At 40.8% G+C, this 16,632-nt stretch overlaps 1 protein-coding gene across 1 annotated transcript; it reads left to right on the top strand.

Annotated features, from left to right (window-relative positions):
• Positions 1–287: 287 nt before the first annotated feature.
• emilin2a (elastin microfibril interfacer 2a) lies at positions 288–16,628 on the top strand. The gene is made up of 9 exons (XM_044368371.1): positions 288–567; positions 1,208–1,333; positions 3,201–3,391; positions 3,547–5,487; positions 10,560–10,904; positions 12,195–12,248; positions 12,980–13,039; positions 13,177–13,317; positions 15,238–16,628. The coding sequence occupies exons 1-9, from the start codon at positions 386–388 to the stop codon at positions 15,570–15,572; spliced, it is 3,375 nt and encodes a 1,124-aa protein (XP_044224306.1). The 5' UTR covers positions 288–385; the 3' UTR covers positions 15,573–16,628.
• Positions 16,629–16,632: the final 4 nt, after the last annotated feature.

Below are 16,632 nucleotides of genomic sequence, written 5' to 3'. Positions count from 1 at the left end.
TTGGCTGTTGGCTGACAAAGAAGTAATCAACTTGTCCCAAATCATTTTTGGTGCAAACATCTCCTGAGCCTGTTACAGTAATTAATGACCCAACACTTCAAAGCAGAACACAATTAAACTAAACTTTACCACAAACAAAAACACCTCTTAGGCTATAAGTTTTTTTTGTTGTTTTTTTTTAAAGGGCATTGGGGGGAAGTTTTTTTTTCCTCTCCTGAATTTTTTTAGGAGGAGGGTGTGGGCCCTGAACGTCATTCCAAGGGAGTTGCAGTGAATGTGGACTTCCCCAAACTTGAGTTATTGGAGTTGGATCAGTCACTGGGACAATGTGACTTTGGTGTTTGGGAACGTCGCGCATGATAATAACAGAGTAGCCTTCTTTCTTATGCTAGGAATATTTATTTTAAGACTGTTGTCAAATATGAATAACAGGCATGGAGAGATGGACTGGTGGTGGACAGTTTTCACACTACTTTTGAACTTTCAATTTACTTACGGGTCTCCCTCCTCTTACGACTTGTTCCACGGGTCAGCATACACTGGAGTGGTACACAGACACAGAAATAGGTAAGTAATGGGTTTTATACCTTTTTTTTTGGTTTGTTTTTTTGGGCGAATCATTTTAGCTTTTCTGTTTGTCTTAAAATCCTCGGTCAATCTTCGGGCGTTCCTTTAAACCCACCTTTCCTTGTGCGCTTTTGTTTGGCAAAACTTACGCAGTTGCCAATAAAAGGCGATGGCTTTCAAACTTCTCATCGATCGGAATGACCTAAAAATCGAGGCAGCTTTTAACCTCTTACAGTCATATATAGCCTGTTAACATACACTGTGCTTTTATCAGCCTGTGACTAAATTTGGCTCGAGATTGAGAGTGTTGCCAAAGGTGATAAGATCCAGATAAACACTGGTATGTCGCTGATTACTCCAATCTCGAATCTACAAGAAAGCATTAGTGCATTTCCAGCTGGCCACTGATAACTTAAAATAGGCGAGCAAGAAAAAGAAAAACACAGAGAGAGAGAAAGCCATCACTGAAATGACGCACCCTTTAGAGAAAGCTCAGTGAAGCATCAGGACTTATTTGTGATGATTTCCAAGTCACTAAAAATTCCATAACTATTTTCTTTAATATCTTCACAGTACAGTATTCCTCTACAATATTTATTATAGGTATGCTCATCTCTGCTCTCTCTCTCTCTCTCTTCAGGAACTGGTGCGCCTATGTGGTGCACAAGAACGTGAGCTGCGCCGTGAAGGGGGGTGTGGAGAGCTTCCAGGAGCCCGTGATGGCCCCCTGCCCAGCCTACCAGCCCGACTGCCAGCAACAAGTGACGTGAGCATCCAAGGAGCAAAAGGGGGAAGGGTTGAGGATGCATCTTTTGATGTGGGCTACATGAGACAGGCTGGAGTTCTGATACAAAATGTGACTGGAGGCAGAAATATTCACAGTGGCTAAAGAAACTTCACTGGCTGAACCTAAAAGGCACTGAGTTTTCAGCAAGTTAATGAGCCTACTGAATCAGGCTGATTAAAACAGGAAATGTGGCCTCAAGCTAATGAGGAATAGCTGAAAAAGGGTACACCATAGTCAAGGTTAGTTATCCTAAATGATCCTTCAAGTTTAAACAAAGGTTGCTAGCCAACAGCAACATACCTGCAAAACTTTTAGCAAAAAATACAGTACATGATAACAAACCATACTTATGCCTATGATTGGTTTATCTATTTAAGTTAGCTACTCTACTAGAGACTGCAGACATTCCAAAATCATGAATGTTTACATGGTCAGGAATAAATAAAAAAATGAGTCATTGCCAATTAGTCAATAGAATAGAATCTAGGCCAGAGTTCCTAGAGTTTAGCCTCTTTTATTTACCACTTTGTGAGTTTCTCTGGCTCCATGCATCAATGTTTTACTTAATCAAATTATTTACACATCCAGAACAAGTCTGTTTCTGACAAATCCTTTTTAAAATTATTTGTGGTAGTTCATCAAGTGTTTAAATGTGTGTTATCAAATTCTTGCACATGGCTGAGCAGCTGTTAATTTATCATTAGCAGGTTTCTGTCCCTAAATACAACTCAATGTTCTGTTATAGCTGTCATCATCATAATGCAAAACTAATAGACCTGAACGCTCATCAAGGGACAAGGAATTTCAATCAAGGTGAATTCAGGGGCTCTGAGTCTGCAGATAAACAGTTGTGAGCAGTGCATAAGAGTTATTCTCAGTGTGTAATCTAAGTATGTATAAATACACTAGACATACAGTACCAGTCAAAGGTTTGGAGACATTTTTTCATTCAAGACAATGGGAGGGTGTGTCCAAACTTTTGGAACTATGTGTTTATCTGGTGCACATTTTAAGATGTGACAGTTAAACATATTCTGAACTTACTGTAGTATGTCATGCATTTCTGTCAGTATGGGTTTTTCTTTCCTCTACTATTTTCTTCCCTTTGATATGATAATAAATGAAGTCCAAGTAATACATATGATTTAAGCCCATATCTGGAGTCAAAGTCTTTTAAGATAAACAAAGCATTCTGTTCCTCCCATGGAGTACTTGGACTGTCTAAATGGGAGTATCTAGACTAGTAATTGGTGAGTAACAGTTGTCATTAATTCTGTAATAGCAAATGCTGTGTTGCAATTTCATTCATTTTGCTGTGTGAATTATTGTTAGTTCTGAAATGACATACACACACTGTGCTGTGGAAAATATTACTGGAAACTGATTAATCTTAGGTAACAGGAGCACATTTCCAAGTTTCTGTGTAAAGGAAGAATAGCTGGCAGTGATAACAGACACCTTGGGTTTTTCCATTTCTAAGTTATGATTTACAGCACCGGCCTAATAATATGTCATATCAGACTGAGACTTTAGTACACTTGTTGATTACAGCCACAAGTTTTCAGTTTACTTTTTACTATCAGTCAAGCTAGAACAGTATTAATCAGTGTGAGATTTGGGAAATGTGCAAAGATGATTGTTTCAGTCATCAACTTTCCAGATGTTCTGCATGACATGACCCCTGCCTTCAGGGAAGTGATGTCATCTATTGTTTCTTTGGGAACTGTGTTTGCCTTGGCTAGAAAGTGGAAACTCAAAAAACAGGAGCCATCGGTTCCAGATAAAAATATATATTGTTGGTATTTGTTTGTCTGAAACGTAATGATTTCTCTGCCCTGCTTTACAGATACCAATCTCGGTTTCGACCCACATACAAGATTGCCTTCAAGACAGTCACAGAGTTAGAGTGGAGATGCTGTCCTGCTTACCAAGGTCCGGACTGTAAAGATTTAAAACCACCTCCAGACCGACAGTTAGTGCAGGGAACACAGCCTTACCTCCCATCAAATCCTGTACATACAACCAGGCACACACAAAGTAAGACACCATTTTCTGCTCTACTTTTGTCAATTCATACTGAATTTCTATGTATTACCAAATTTTCCTTATTACCACTAAATGACCACGGTAAGCTAATATAAGAGAGTTATTTCTTTGTGTTTATTAGTAAAAACTCAATTCTTTGCTTATAGGACCAGAACGGAGAGAGACTGCGCACCATGAGACGAGGCATGATGGAACAGATAAAGTGCGTCTTCTGGAAGGTGAAGTTCAGCGTTTGTCTCAGACAGTGCTGGATCTTCAGTCAGCTTTGACAGGGTTAACCACCAACCTCCGCACAGACCTGCAGGAAGATTCAAAGAAGATGCTGGAGACACTCCTCCACAACATCCGTCCACCAGACACAGCTACAGCTACAGATACGGAGAAGAGCCCAGCAGTGCTGGATGGTCATCAGGCTACAAGAGGTGGGATTGCTGGAGAGAAGGCCATAGAAAAAATAGTGGCCCGCTTGGATGATATCAACACTTCACTGAAAAGCAAGGATGAAGCTTTGGAAGACATTAGAGGAGCCATGTCAAGTCATGAGGGGCAGATTCGTGTCCTGATGGATGCCTCACAATCTCAGACTCCAGCCATGGCAGAGTTTGAAGTTATACAGACCTATATTGATGGAAAGTTTGAGAAGCTGAAGAAGGAGTTAGACCAGAATATGGAGGAACAAATGGCCAAGCTACAAAGCTCATACAATGACAAGATTCAGACCTTGCAGAATACCTGTGAAAACAGCTGTGACCAAGGTTTGGTCAGCCTGACCAAGCTGGTGGACACCAAGGAGGCTGACCTGAGAAAGGAGATCCGGGCACTACGTCTGGACATGGCTGCTGCAGATGGACCTGTACGCATTCAGAGGCAGACAGATCCATCTAAAGAGGAAAAGGATCACAGTGACCACAAAGACTTGTGGCGTGAGATTGAGCGTATTGCAGAGGCTCACCGCATCCTGAATGTCCGCATTGACAACGAGCTGGAGCACCTGTCTGCACCTCAGGAAGACAATGATTTTAGCTCGCAGATTGAGGAGCTGGAGGCACGCATAAATATCACGGAACAAAATGCAGAGACTCACTGTTTCTATATAGAAGAGAAGCTGACCCGTACAATTGCGGAAGAAGTGGCAGTACTTCAGCAGCATATGGGTGAGCGTCTGAACAGCATGGAGGACCAGTTTACGAACATGCTGGTGGAAATGAGCAACAACTCCTTCCCTGGGATGTTTGGGGACTCCATGGATGCCATCCAGACACAAGTCAACAACAACAAGTTCCTCCTCCAGGCTTTGGATGAGAAGGTAAATACTGTTGGAGAGTTATGCTCTGCAGGATGTTCAGCATCAGGAATAACTGTAGGTGAAGGAGCTTCATCACCCACATCTAAGGGTCTAGAAAACATTTTGAGGGACCTGAGCCGGTATAGGGATGACTTGGACATTCTACACACAGATGTTAATGCAAACACAGACAAGCTCAGGCAACTGGAGCACCTTGTTGAAAGGCAGTCAGTTGGGATCGAAAGACGTTCCAAGACGATGGAGGACTTCCAGAAGGGGTTGATTAATCTCCAAGATAATGTTCTTGGGCTGGCTGGTGCTGTTACTGGGCTAAGTGATTCCTTGAGCAAATACAACCAAGATGTAGAGAGAATTAACACAACATGCTGCCAGGCAGAGCAGAGTGGCACTGGGAGACCAGCATGGGTACCCGCAGTACCCAGTGGTCAGGCAGACGCCACCAGCCGTCAGGTGGAGGAGCTAAAGAACAGACTTGATACACTCAGTAAACAGGTGTCATCTGAACTGAGTCAATGCAAACAGAACACCCAGGGTGTTTCTGATGGCATTTCTGCTGTGGATGGCCGCATAACCAGACTTGAAAAGGTGTGTGGAAGGCTAGACGGGGTTTCTGCTAATATCAAAGAGCTGAAAGACGGGCTGGAGAGACATGTTGGTGGTCTGCGGGACTGTGTCAACAGGATGAACGTCACCTGTGGAAATCATGGTGCAGACATTGTGGCGCTGCAGAATTCCCTGCAGAGATTCCAGACACAGCTGTCTGCAATGGCCAAACAGCCAGGTGAGTTGGTGATTTGGTGATAGTTTCATGACAACATTAGCTACCTGTGGTAAAAGAAAATTGCAGGAATTATCAAGGGTATCTTAAAGGTCATATATGAGGTTATATGTATTAATATTTATTTAACCAGCAAAACACTTTTGTTTCAGTTTGGAGCCAATATTCAAAAGCTTTGTCATTTCTGTCTGACAATTCATATGGAATATATTATTGTGTGACTTTAGAATATATACAGTGTTGATATTATATTACCTCTGCACAGAGCCAGGCTGGCTGTTTCCCCCGTTTCCAATCTTTAAATTATGCTAAGCTGATTGGCTGGTCGTTGCAGCTTCATATTACATGCATAGATATGAGAAAGGTATCAAAGTTCTCATCTAACTCTCAGCAAGACAGCAAAGAGGTGTATTTCCCAAAACATCGAACTGTCAGGACAGTAATTAGATATAGAATATGGCACAATTTTATCACTAAAAAAGTCAATTTTTTATACATTTGTCCATGGATTCCCACATTAGCGCAGTTAGGGACTGAAATAAGCCATTAGCAGTTGGATAAATAGCTACCAAATACACATACTCCTTTTTTTTCAGCTTCCTCCCCGACTTCCAGCATATGCGTTTATCAAGTGTGATTAACATCTGTGTAAACACAAACTTTTCCTGAAGATAATCCTCCATATAATGCATTCTGCTTGCTTGGTTTACATGGGGGCTTGAAGGGAGGGATCAGATCCCATGAATGGCTACAGGGTATTTCCCGGAGTGGGAGGACATGAGTTCACAGGGCCTCTCCTGCTCGCCTTGAGTATGTCATTCAATATGTCCTGCACCAAGAGGCAGAGGCCCACATTGGAAACTTCCTGTGACTTAGATCCATGTTGTCCTAAGAATTCCCAGGTTTTATAGAAAGGATAGGGCAGATAGATTGAATCTTACATTTTTACATGCCGAGCTCAGTTTATACCTCAATGTCAGCCCCTCCTAACAACTGTAATGACTTACTTGCACTGTTTCCTGCCTTATTGCTCCCTTATGTAAATGTCAGAACACCCGAGTAGACTGTTTCGTCTTTCCCACTTCCTTTACGAACATGTTGAGTTGAGGTCGTCTTTCTTGCACCGTGACATAGCTTTTTCACTTATACCGCATAACTGCAGACCTCAACCTCAGCTCCCAGTCACTTGGTACACACATGCACACACATTCGCATACACAATACACCTCTCTCCCTCGTTTTCTCCTTACACATACCAACCTCTAGAGATTCCCGTAAGGTGACCTCAGCCTGATGTGTGGAGTCTGGTCCTCATTAAGGACCCTGACTCACTGCTGGAGCCAGTCTTGATGGAGAGGGGAGAAGCAGGGCTCCACACCCAGGACCAGATGCGTCTTCTACCCCTCAGCTGTGATGTCATGACTGGGGCCCCAATCACTGGTGCCTCCCTTTCTTAAACCATCGTCCAAAACAATAGTATGATAGGGACCTGAGGAGAAAATGAGGGTGGATGGATTAATGGTTGTGGGATAGAGAGACGGAAAGCGTGAAGGCATTTTGTATTCCATTTCACTCTTTGCCAAATATGGCCTGTTATTTCCAAACTGCGATATTTGATTTCATTACCTTACATGGAACATTATACTGCGCTTCTGCCCAGCAATGAATCAGACTGAACTGTGCGTACTGCAGCAGGATTGTGAAAAATATTTGTCAGGGTTTTCACTTTTTATCTCTTATTAAGAACCCCCAAACATTTTCTAGCTATTATTTGTAAGAGATGGGTATGTTTCTATAGTTTTCTATATCCTAATAACACAAGAAAGGGAGTTGGACTGTTTGGTTTATGTAGAATGAGAATTTTAATGGTGGAAAGAGAGAAATAGTATTAATAGAGATAAAAACATTTCCATAAAAATCCAAGTTCTTTGGGTGTGGTGGTGGTTGAGAGCCTACTGAAATGTTTCCTCTCTGTGTTTGAGCTCATATTCTCCACACAGTCATATGAAGACCCCGAGGAGGCTGCGAACAGATGAAGTGTTGTAATAACATAACTGAAAGATTAACTGGAATAGCTTTGCCCTTACTCAATGTGACTGCTAAATGGAATTGTGTGACTTGGTTGCAAAATATTGGCACTGCTTCACCCACAGCAGCTGCTGCAGCAGAGGTTTGCCACTACAGCTAGTGTGTTTGTATCTCTCTGTTACATCATTTAAAAGTGAAAGACTGATGTATCAAAGTCATTTTGAAATTGGATGAGAGGCTGTTTTAAGGGTTGCAAACTGCTTTAATAGAGGTTGTTAGGAAATATAGAAATATTTCTAATTGGAAAATGCTTCTGTTTTCAACAAGCTTTAGCGTGCTGTTCCTCATTCAGACGGTGACTAATCAACCTTTTTTTTTTTACAGATTTTTTCATTCGATTCTCAAGCTGTTTTTTTCTACCACACACACACACACACACACACTTTTTGGAGGTGATCCCAGTCTAGCTCAAAACACTTCCTCGTCATTTCCTTCTCTCTCTCTCTTATCTCTGAATTTCTCTCTCTACTCCCTCATCGCTCTCCCCTTCTGTCCAGTTTTTTCCTTACAATTTGTCCTTCCAAGAATGCCAGAGGACTTTTCTTTTTCCCGTCCCTCCACTCTGTCCTGTAAGTTTCTATCGACAGGCGAGGCCTTCACAAAAAAAAAAGGCAGTTGTATTAAAGCTGGGATATAATGAATGCTTTGATTTCATGGATCAATGCTTTGCAATTGATCATTCTGACTTTATATCGGAGAGACAGGCTGTAAGAACTGTCTACCGTGATGAGGGAATACAAGAAAAACAAGACATCAAAGGCTTTTTGAAGTCAAGGGGGTGTCTGTTGGGAAAGAATGGAATATTGTATTCAGCTCTGCTGCACACACTGTATATGTTTAGTCAGCACCAGAAATCCAAGGGGGTGCTTTGACTGCAACAATCTCCCTGGAGAGGTTTGTGAAGCTGGTGAGGTGAGGTGTTTCCATGTCTGACCCAGGAGCCCATCTGGAAGTCTTCAGAGGAGAATGGACCCAGATACACAATGGGAGTCCCTGAGGTTTGCCATGCAGTGCACAATTTGAACCTCCCATCATTAATATCACTGGAGGAGAATTGGGTGGAGGATGAAATTGTGTCCATGTGCGTAGCAAGGAAGGGAAAAAGAAAAATGTATGAGTGATGCATTATTGTGTGTGTGTAACAGCCACACCCTGCGCCATGCCCCTTGACACCATTTTCCATTGCGTGATCAGCTTGTCTGTTGCAATATTCCTTGACGCTTTAAGACACTTTCCAACACTCAGGCACTGTCACCCGAATCTGTGGAAGCAACAGTAACTAAAGCGCAACCACCCCCCCTCCGCAGTGTCTCAATATGGTGTAAGCGATAACATCTGGGTTTGGTGATGCTCTTGGTTGCACCAGAACTCGTGTGTATGTGTATGCCTTTCTGTGTGTTTTTTTGACTTTGTGGTTGCCCCCTCAGTGAGACACAGGCTGAGAGCTCATGGGAAATATGCACTCAGGCAACCAGCATCCTGATGGAGGCATAGGGAGGAAATGAGGAAGAGATTTCTGATTATCTCAGTACAACATGATTGCTGGGTTTAATTTGTTTTTCATTAAACATGTGGTTTCTGAGTAGCTTGTGGTATCATTTGCTGTAAGAAGGAAGAATTTTGTTGATGATCTTTTATTCGATAAGGACAGCGTGGCTGACTACTTTCATAATTCAGTGCAACAGGCAGATTTTAATGCAATAGGATTGCTTTCAGGTACTTTTGAATTCATGGCTTAGCCACAGAACAAGTTGAATTTTAATTCAGTGTAATATCTTAAAATATCTGATTGTCATTTCAAGATGCTAAAAATAAATTTAAATGTATTTTCATTCTTAAACTTAGAAATAGTTGGGTAATAGTTGGGAATTTCATTGCAGGCATGTTAGCATGCTGATGTTAGCATTTAGCTCAAAGCACGACAGTGTCTATAAATACAGCCTCACAAGCTGCTAGCATGGCTGTACATTCTTTTTCTTGTTATAAAAGGAGGATTTTTTTGTTCAGGCAAAATACTGCAGAGGCATTTGCATCAGCTAATCAGCTAAAAGCTGTTTCATTCATGCTTCAGCATCTATGGCTGATTGTTATGCCAGATGATCATCTACCAGCTAACCAGTAACATTGCCAAAGGGCTGCGGGGGAAAATTAGCTAGCAGGCTAACACTGGCACATTTACAGAAACGTTAATTAATGTGTGTTGTCCTTACAAATAATAAATTAAATTAATTTACACCTATTTCTAGATTCCGTATACTATAGTTCATATGTGTATTTTGTGACACGATTGGTCCTCCTAGCACCATCTTTGTTTCTGTTTGTATTCTTTGAGAGCTTCCTCAAGGAGCAGAGCCTTTCCTGCAAACTCTAACTATGTAAGTGATCATTTCCTTGATGTGTCAGTCTCTGGCTGAATAGCTTTACTGTAATCTTCCTACAGCCCAACCTCAAAGTTCAAAAGACACAACAGATACTGTATGTGAAGTACCAAACAAGCCACTTAATGTACAAACCCCTTCACTGAATCTAAATACAGTGTGACACAAATCTGTCTGACACAAAGGGGCTGGCACAAAGCAGGTAGTGTAATTATTTTTGTTATTTGTCCCCTGGACACTCGTACAGCGTCTATACTCACCTCTAAGGCCCAGGCGATGTCTGTGCCTTCAGGGGGTCTGACAGCCTGCCAACTGGTTTCCGTTCAGATGGTTTTCGTTTCATAAAACTCACACTGACTGCCTGCTTTGCTTTTATGAAGGGCAATAATGGTATCGGTTGGGGAAAAAAGCACTGAGGTGCAGTGCAAGCCAAGTCTCATTTGGCCTGTCATCAGAATATAAGTTGTTAAGTGAGAATTTGCAGGAGAAGCGAGGCATGTGGTGTGAATGTGAGCGAGGAAAAGGGATTTATAAATAAAGAAGTAATATGAATGAATAATACATTGATATAAACTTACCACTGTCTTTCTTTTTCTGTTGCTTTCCAAGGAATGACCCTAAGACCCGAGAAGCCGATCTCTGTGCCAGATTCAACTCCAACCAGAACCAGAATCCCACAAATCCACATCCCCCTTATCATCCCTAAACCGCCATCCAGCCCCAGGCAGCCTTACAATCCCAGCCAACCAATGCAACCCAACACACACACGATCATGATCACCCAGCCATCCAGCCCCCAGCAACCAGGCCACCCCGCTCCGCCCCTCGTTCCCAGACGGCCGGTGTTGGAAACCGGTGAGGCAGGACCGCCAGGGTACATCCGCAGGGTGACTGTGAGGAGAGGGTCTGAGGACTCGTCTAGCAGGCATGTCAAAGGGTTTGCTGGAGCACCAGGTGAGGAGTGCTAATGGTGATGATGGCGTTTGGGTTACAAATGCTACAGTCACTCTGCAGCTGAAAACATTCAAACTCAGAGGGTTTTCCTTTATAAGCGATATGAATCTCAAGTTTTCTAATATGTATAAACAACAAAAAATCTGTCCCATTTTGTTTTAAATCAAGAACACAACTATTTGTGGCACAAAATCAGAACCTGATGCATAGAGTCTACTTGTAACTTGCATTTTAGTGCTGAAATTGGAAACTGTCATCACTGCCATGACAAGAAGGAAACTTTGACACTCTGTGATAAATCCAGCAGCTAGACTGAGCCAGCATTACCAGGTGTGCCATAATTATTTATGTGTTCTTCTTTCCAACAAATATCATACATCATACAAAACAGTCATCTAAATTAATCAGCAATGAGAAAATTTGGAATTGAGCCTCAGTCTGTTTTGCAAATCTTGTTTTTTTTGCCTTTTTCACAACATGGAACCCATAAGAAAGGTTTAATTATCTATGCACATTACTTCTTTTTTTTGTCATTGCACTTTGGAGTCCTATACCGAAAAAGGATTTTAATGGGGGCCGACTCAAATTGGACAGAAGAGACATAGATTTTGCCAGTTCTGGATTGAATTAGTGTAACTGGACTGCATGTAGGAAGATTAGAGAAAATGACAAACAACAAAACAAAGGCTTTGTTTTAGATTTCACATGGGCATATTTTGGCAGAAGAGAAACACAGAACAGCCTACATTAGTCTTGCTGTTACTGTTCAGTTCCTATTTGTCTAACCCAAGAAACAAAACAAAACAATCTTCTGATATTAAATATAACATTTGTTTCAAGTTTCCAATTGTTCTTCGTTCAAGCACAAGTTTGTACAAAATCTTTTTGTTATTATGTGGCTGTGAATGCCTGCATTTGGTTGGTTTTATTTCAGTTTTGTGGTTTTATTTGGATTTCAATCAGCACAAATACCTGCAGGTTAAAATTCATCTCAAGGTTCTGAGGAAACTTTCAACACATAAATCTGCTCATAGATTCCATTGTCCTGAAACAGAAAAAATCAGAAAGTCAGAACGATTCAAAAAAGCCACTTGTAAAATCACAGTGATGTACTCCATATTATAATTTGTTTTGCTTTGATTTATACCTTCTCTGGGAAACTATGACACAGTGTTTTGCCTTAACGTTCAGATGGAAAACCAGACAATTACCTCTGGCAAGTGTGTTCACTAGACCTTCTCTTCAGACAATGATAAAACATGATGTGTTTGTCATCTGTTTCTTTCGCAGGCTATCCTCCTTTGCAGCGTACATCTTTCGATTCTCAATCAACTGGCCGTAGAGGTATTGTAGCAGTTTATTATGAAGTTTAATTTCATGCATCTACAGGCTTTGCCCTTCTGCTACATCGGTGTAAAAAGTGGAAACGCTGTGAATAATTTGTAGCCTGGGAGTGTGAGGGAGTGGGAACTGGACGTGTTTAGATAAAGAGGTGTGGGCAGACTGTGGAGGGAATTTAGCTTGTGTGCAGGCGCTTAGCAGAAAGTTTTACCCTGGGCTGCGTGGCAAATGTTACATGTAGTGATGATGAAAAAAATGGCATATCCGTCTCTTTTACCAATCCAGAAATGCACACATATTTAAATAAATTCTGTATGTTCATGTTCATGTTGTCTGGTTATCAAAAAACAAATTTCCTGCATTTCTACACCACCTAACCTCTTGGATTAAGTCAAGAAACAGAATGATTTTTTTTCTTACTTGTTTTTGTCAGTTGCTGAAAATAGTAAAATGATCATTGGCTGCTTAAAGATAATCACCTGATTGTGGGGACTGTATGATTATAAGTTTATTTTTAAAAAGACAAATAGTGGGGTAGCAAAACCATTTGCTCGCCTAATTGAATAGTGGGGACACATTTCCTCCACTTGCTCCATTGCTCAGGTGCCTATGTTTGTGTTCAACACACCACTAATGACTCTCAGAATGAAACATCTTTAAAAATAAAGCTGTGCTCCCTCCGGCTCACAGCGTTGATTATAGGAATGCATTATGATTTATCACTTTCTTTATAGCTCCGTTGGCGGCCAAGGTGGCTTGGAACCCAATGCATCAAGCTCCAGTTGCATCACCAGGTAAAGTCAATTTGGAAATCATCTCTCTTACTCTGTGTGGATAAAAGTGTGCACAGTTAAACGAGGTGAGAATTGCACAATAAGTTGTGTTTAAAATGAGCCACTGATCCACTTACATGCACATTTTCTGGGTCCAGTTTCAGTAGACAACAGCGCCTTTGCAGATCCCTTCTCCTTCTCCGCTGGCCTCACACAGCAGCCCTTCTCTGGTGACTTTGGCATCATCCGCTTCAACAGAGTTCTAATCAATGATGGTGGACACTACAGTCCCCAAACAGGTAATCTTGATGACTGATACATGTACTTGCAGGGTATGATGCACTTGGTGTAATCCATACCACAGCAGTGATGGAAAGTAACTAGTGCGTTTACTCCAGTATTGTAGCTAAGTAAAATTATGGGGTACTTTACTTTAGTATTTACATTTTATGCTACCTCGTACTTCTACACCACTAAATTTCAGAGGAAAATATTCTACTTGTTTCTTTGTTAGTAAAGTAAAAAATTAGCTCCACCTGAGCCAGCTACAGTAAAATGCTGCTTATATGTTAACGCATTAGTAATAATATTCAAGTACAAAGTATATAGTAATGTACAAAATGACAAAAAAACAGGAAATTTTATCGTTTTAACGAGATACTTTTCATGTTATAACAAGATATTTTATATGTTATTCTGAGATATATTATCAGAATAACATGAAAAATATCCCTATTCAAGTATTTGAATGGGGATATTTTTCATGTTATTCTAAAATTAAATAGTGCGGCTCTTCTATACTTTTGAAATGTGATTGGACTGAACGGATCAAATTCTGATAGTGAAATGAGTCATTTTGCGGGGGTTGTGTATGTATCCATCACTTTACAGCCATTCCTTTTCCCATGATTGTGCACGGGAAAAATGCCTTTGAGGCCCGTCAGACCTGTAAAGTTGTAATTACACGATGTGGCCACTATGTGAAAATTGACTTTAAAGCCCGGCGCTGTTCCTGGGGGCTTGTTGTGAATACTTTTAGTCTTATACTTCCTACATTTTGCTGCTAATACTTACATATTTTTACTTAAAGGACCAGTGTGAAAGATTTAGCGGCATCTAGTGGTGAAGTGGCCAATTGCAACCAAATGAAAACCCCTCCCCTCACCCTCCCCTTCCAAGTGTGTGGGAGTGTGACACTGACAGAAAAATGCAGAGCCAGGGTTTGATTTGTCTGTTCTGAGCTACTGTAGAAACATGGCAGTGCAACATGGCGGCCTCCGTGTGGAAGAGGACCCGCATGTAGATATAAAGGGCTCATTCTAAGGTTACGAAAACACAACAATTCTTATTTCCAAGTGATTATACACTAATTAAAACAAATGAAACTTATGAACATTATATTCCATTTCTGCCAAGTCTGTTCCGCTAAATGCCACTAAATCCTGCACACTGCACCTTTGAGTACATTTTTGAAAGCAGGACTGTAATGGAGCATTTTTATGCTGCTATTTTTACTTGTACTCAAATATAAGTTCTGAGCACTTCTTCTGCCACTGCACCCCAGTGACACAAACAAACAACAAACATCTAAATTGCATATAGCATTAATTTTATTGCTTTGTTTTCTTGAACATTTTTAGTGTCTGTAGTTTATCGTCAGGACCTTGTTTTTCAAATGTGGGATAACTAAACCAAGTTAACATAATGCTAACCAGCTAACATGATCCTGTTAATTTGTTGTTATTTTGAGTCATGGTTTCATTTGATTGAATGGAAATGGAATTTAATTCTGTAATGTTAAAATGAAATTATGATAATTACACCAACAGATTTTAACAATTTCTCAATAACTTACATGCTCTCATCTTAAATCATATCTAAATTGGGGCCTCTAAGAAACTTGTGTCATTCATATGTGAAAATGAATGAATGGAGATCACGTGCACATCATTATAACTGTGAATAAGCGTGTATTCCTGTAGATTTGGGATTAAGGACATGTTGCTCTGATTTACAGCTTCAGATAAATGTTAAGCCAGTTTTGGAGAACTAAAACATCAAAGTGTCAAATCAACAGTTAATGTAAGATAATTCAGTTATTCATATTGGCTATGAAGAGCAGGGCCCTCAAACAAACAAACGTGTGACTCAACAATCACCGTGCTGTATACATTATTGATAATATAAACTCTAAATCGTTCCCTTTCTCATTTCTACAGGGATCTTTACTGTTCCAATGGATGGCCGATACCTGATTTCAGGACTGCTGACAGCAAAGCAGGGTGACCGTGTAGAGGCCGTCCTGTCCGTGTCTAACCGCAGCGTCCAGAAGCTGCAGAGCTCAGCAGGGCCTGTGGCTGGTTATTATGGTAGCTCAGCCAGTGGTAACTGCGGCTGTGGAGGTTCGGTGTCCTTCAGTGTGATCCTGCCCCTGAGGAAAGGAGATCGCGTGGGCCTGGTGAGGACCGGAGGCCAGCTGGCCACCACCGAGGCCAGGGAGATCCTCTCCACCTACAGCGCCATCTTCCTGTATGCACCACAGGCCAACAGATAGCTGGAGCTCAGCCGGCCAGTAACAGCAAAGACTAATTTGTTCGCAGCCAACTGGACTGGAGGAAATGTGGAAGAAACCATAGTTTTCACTGATTCGCTGTGATGCAGCTATTTTACCGAGCAGTGTGAAGATTTTCAGTTATAAAACCCTTACATACTGTCATCATCATCACATTAAATTATGTTACCTACAACAGGAAGACATAAGATCCATCGTGATTTCAATGAATTGTGATTTTTGGTCAAATTTAACCCAGAACAACCTCAAAAATGTGTATAAGCTGCACAGAAATTTAAAAAAAAAATTTCAGGCTTAAAGAATGGTGTTGAGGGTCTTTTGGCATAAATTTGACCTGAACAGTGTGTAAGGGTTAAGAATGCATCAGATTGCAATTTGTAAGCCAGTTGCCAAAGATACCTGAATACATGAAGCAGGATTTGTTTCTAATATATTTGATTATCAATTTGCTTTTGTGTACGTATTGTGAATGTCTTGTGTAAAAGTGTTTATAAATTAACATGAAACTCATAAAATCTCTATTATTTTAACAAAACCATCTCCGAGACTCAATATATAGTATGATAAACATACAGTATGTGTAGAATATAATGTTGTTTCAATAAAAAGTGTTAAATCACCTGTGAGCATGAGCTCCACAATGTGTAATCTACTCTAAAGAGGAGTGACTGATGATCACTAAACATACATAAAGAGGTTTTAGCAACACAACAAGCTTTTAGTAATGTCTCAGGGCTGGTCGGCTTTAGAAACTGCACTGAGAAAGACAAAGTTAGAAGGCAAAACCCCTATTTGGGTGATTACGTAAAACGGGTGTGGATGAAAAATAAATTTCCCCTCTTCTCACCCCTGAGAATTAGAAAATATTCCAATGGCAGACTGAGAACCAGGGAGTGAACCTCTGTTAACCTTAATAAAAGGAGGCAAATGACAAAAATACAGACTACAGTTAACCAAATACTGGTCCTCTGTGTTACTGTTTTATAAATCTTTAATGTTTGTGTTATTCAATAAAATAAACTGAAATTTGGAACCTGAGGGA

The sequence above is a fragment of the Thunnus albacares genome, chromosome 12 (assembly GCF_914725855.1).
Source record: "Thunnus albacares chromosome 12, fThuAlb1.1, whole genome shotgun sequence".
Lineage (NCBI taxonomy): Eukaryota > Metazoa > Chordata > Actinopteri > Scombriformes > Scombridae > Thunnus > Thunnus albacares.
The sequence above is the reverse complement of the archived record's forward strand: the minus strand, read 5'-3'. Positions and strand labels throughout refer to the sequence as shown.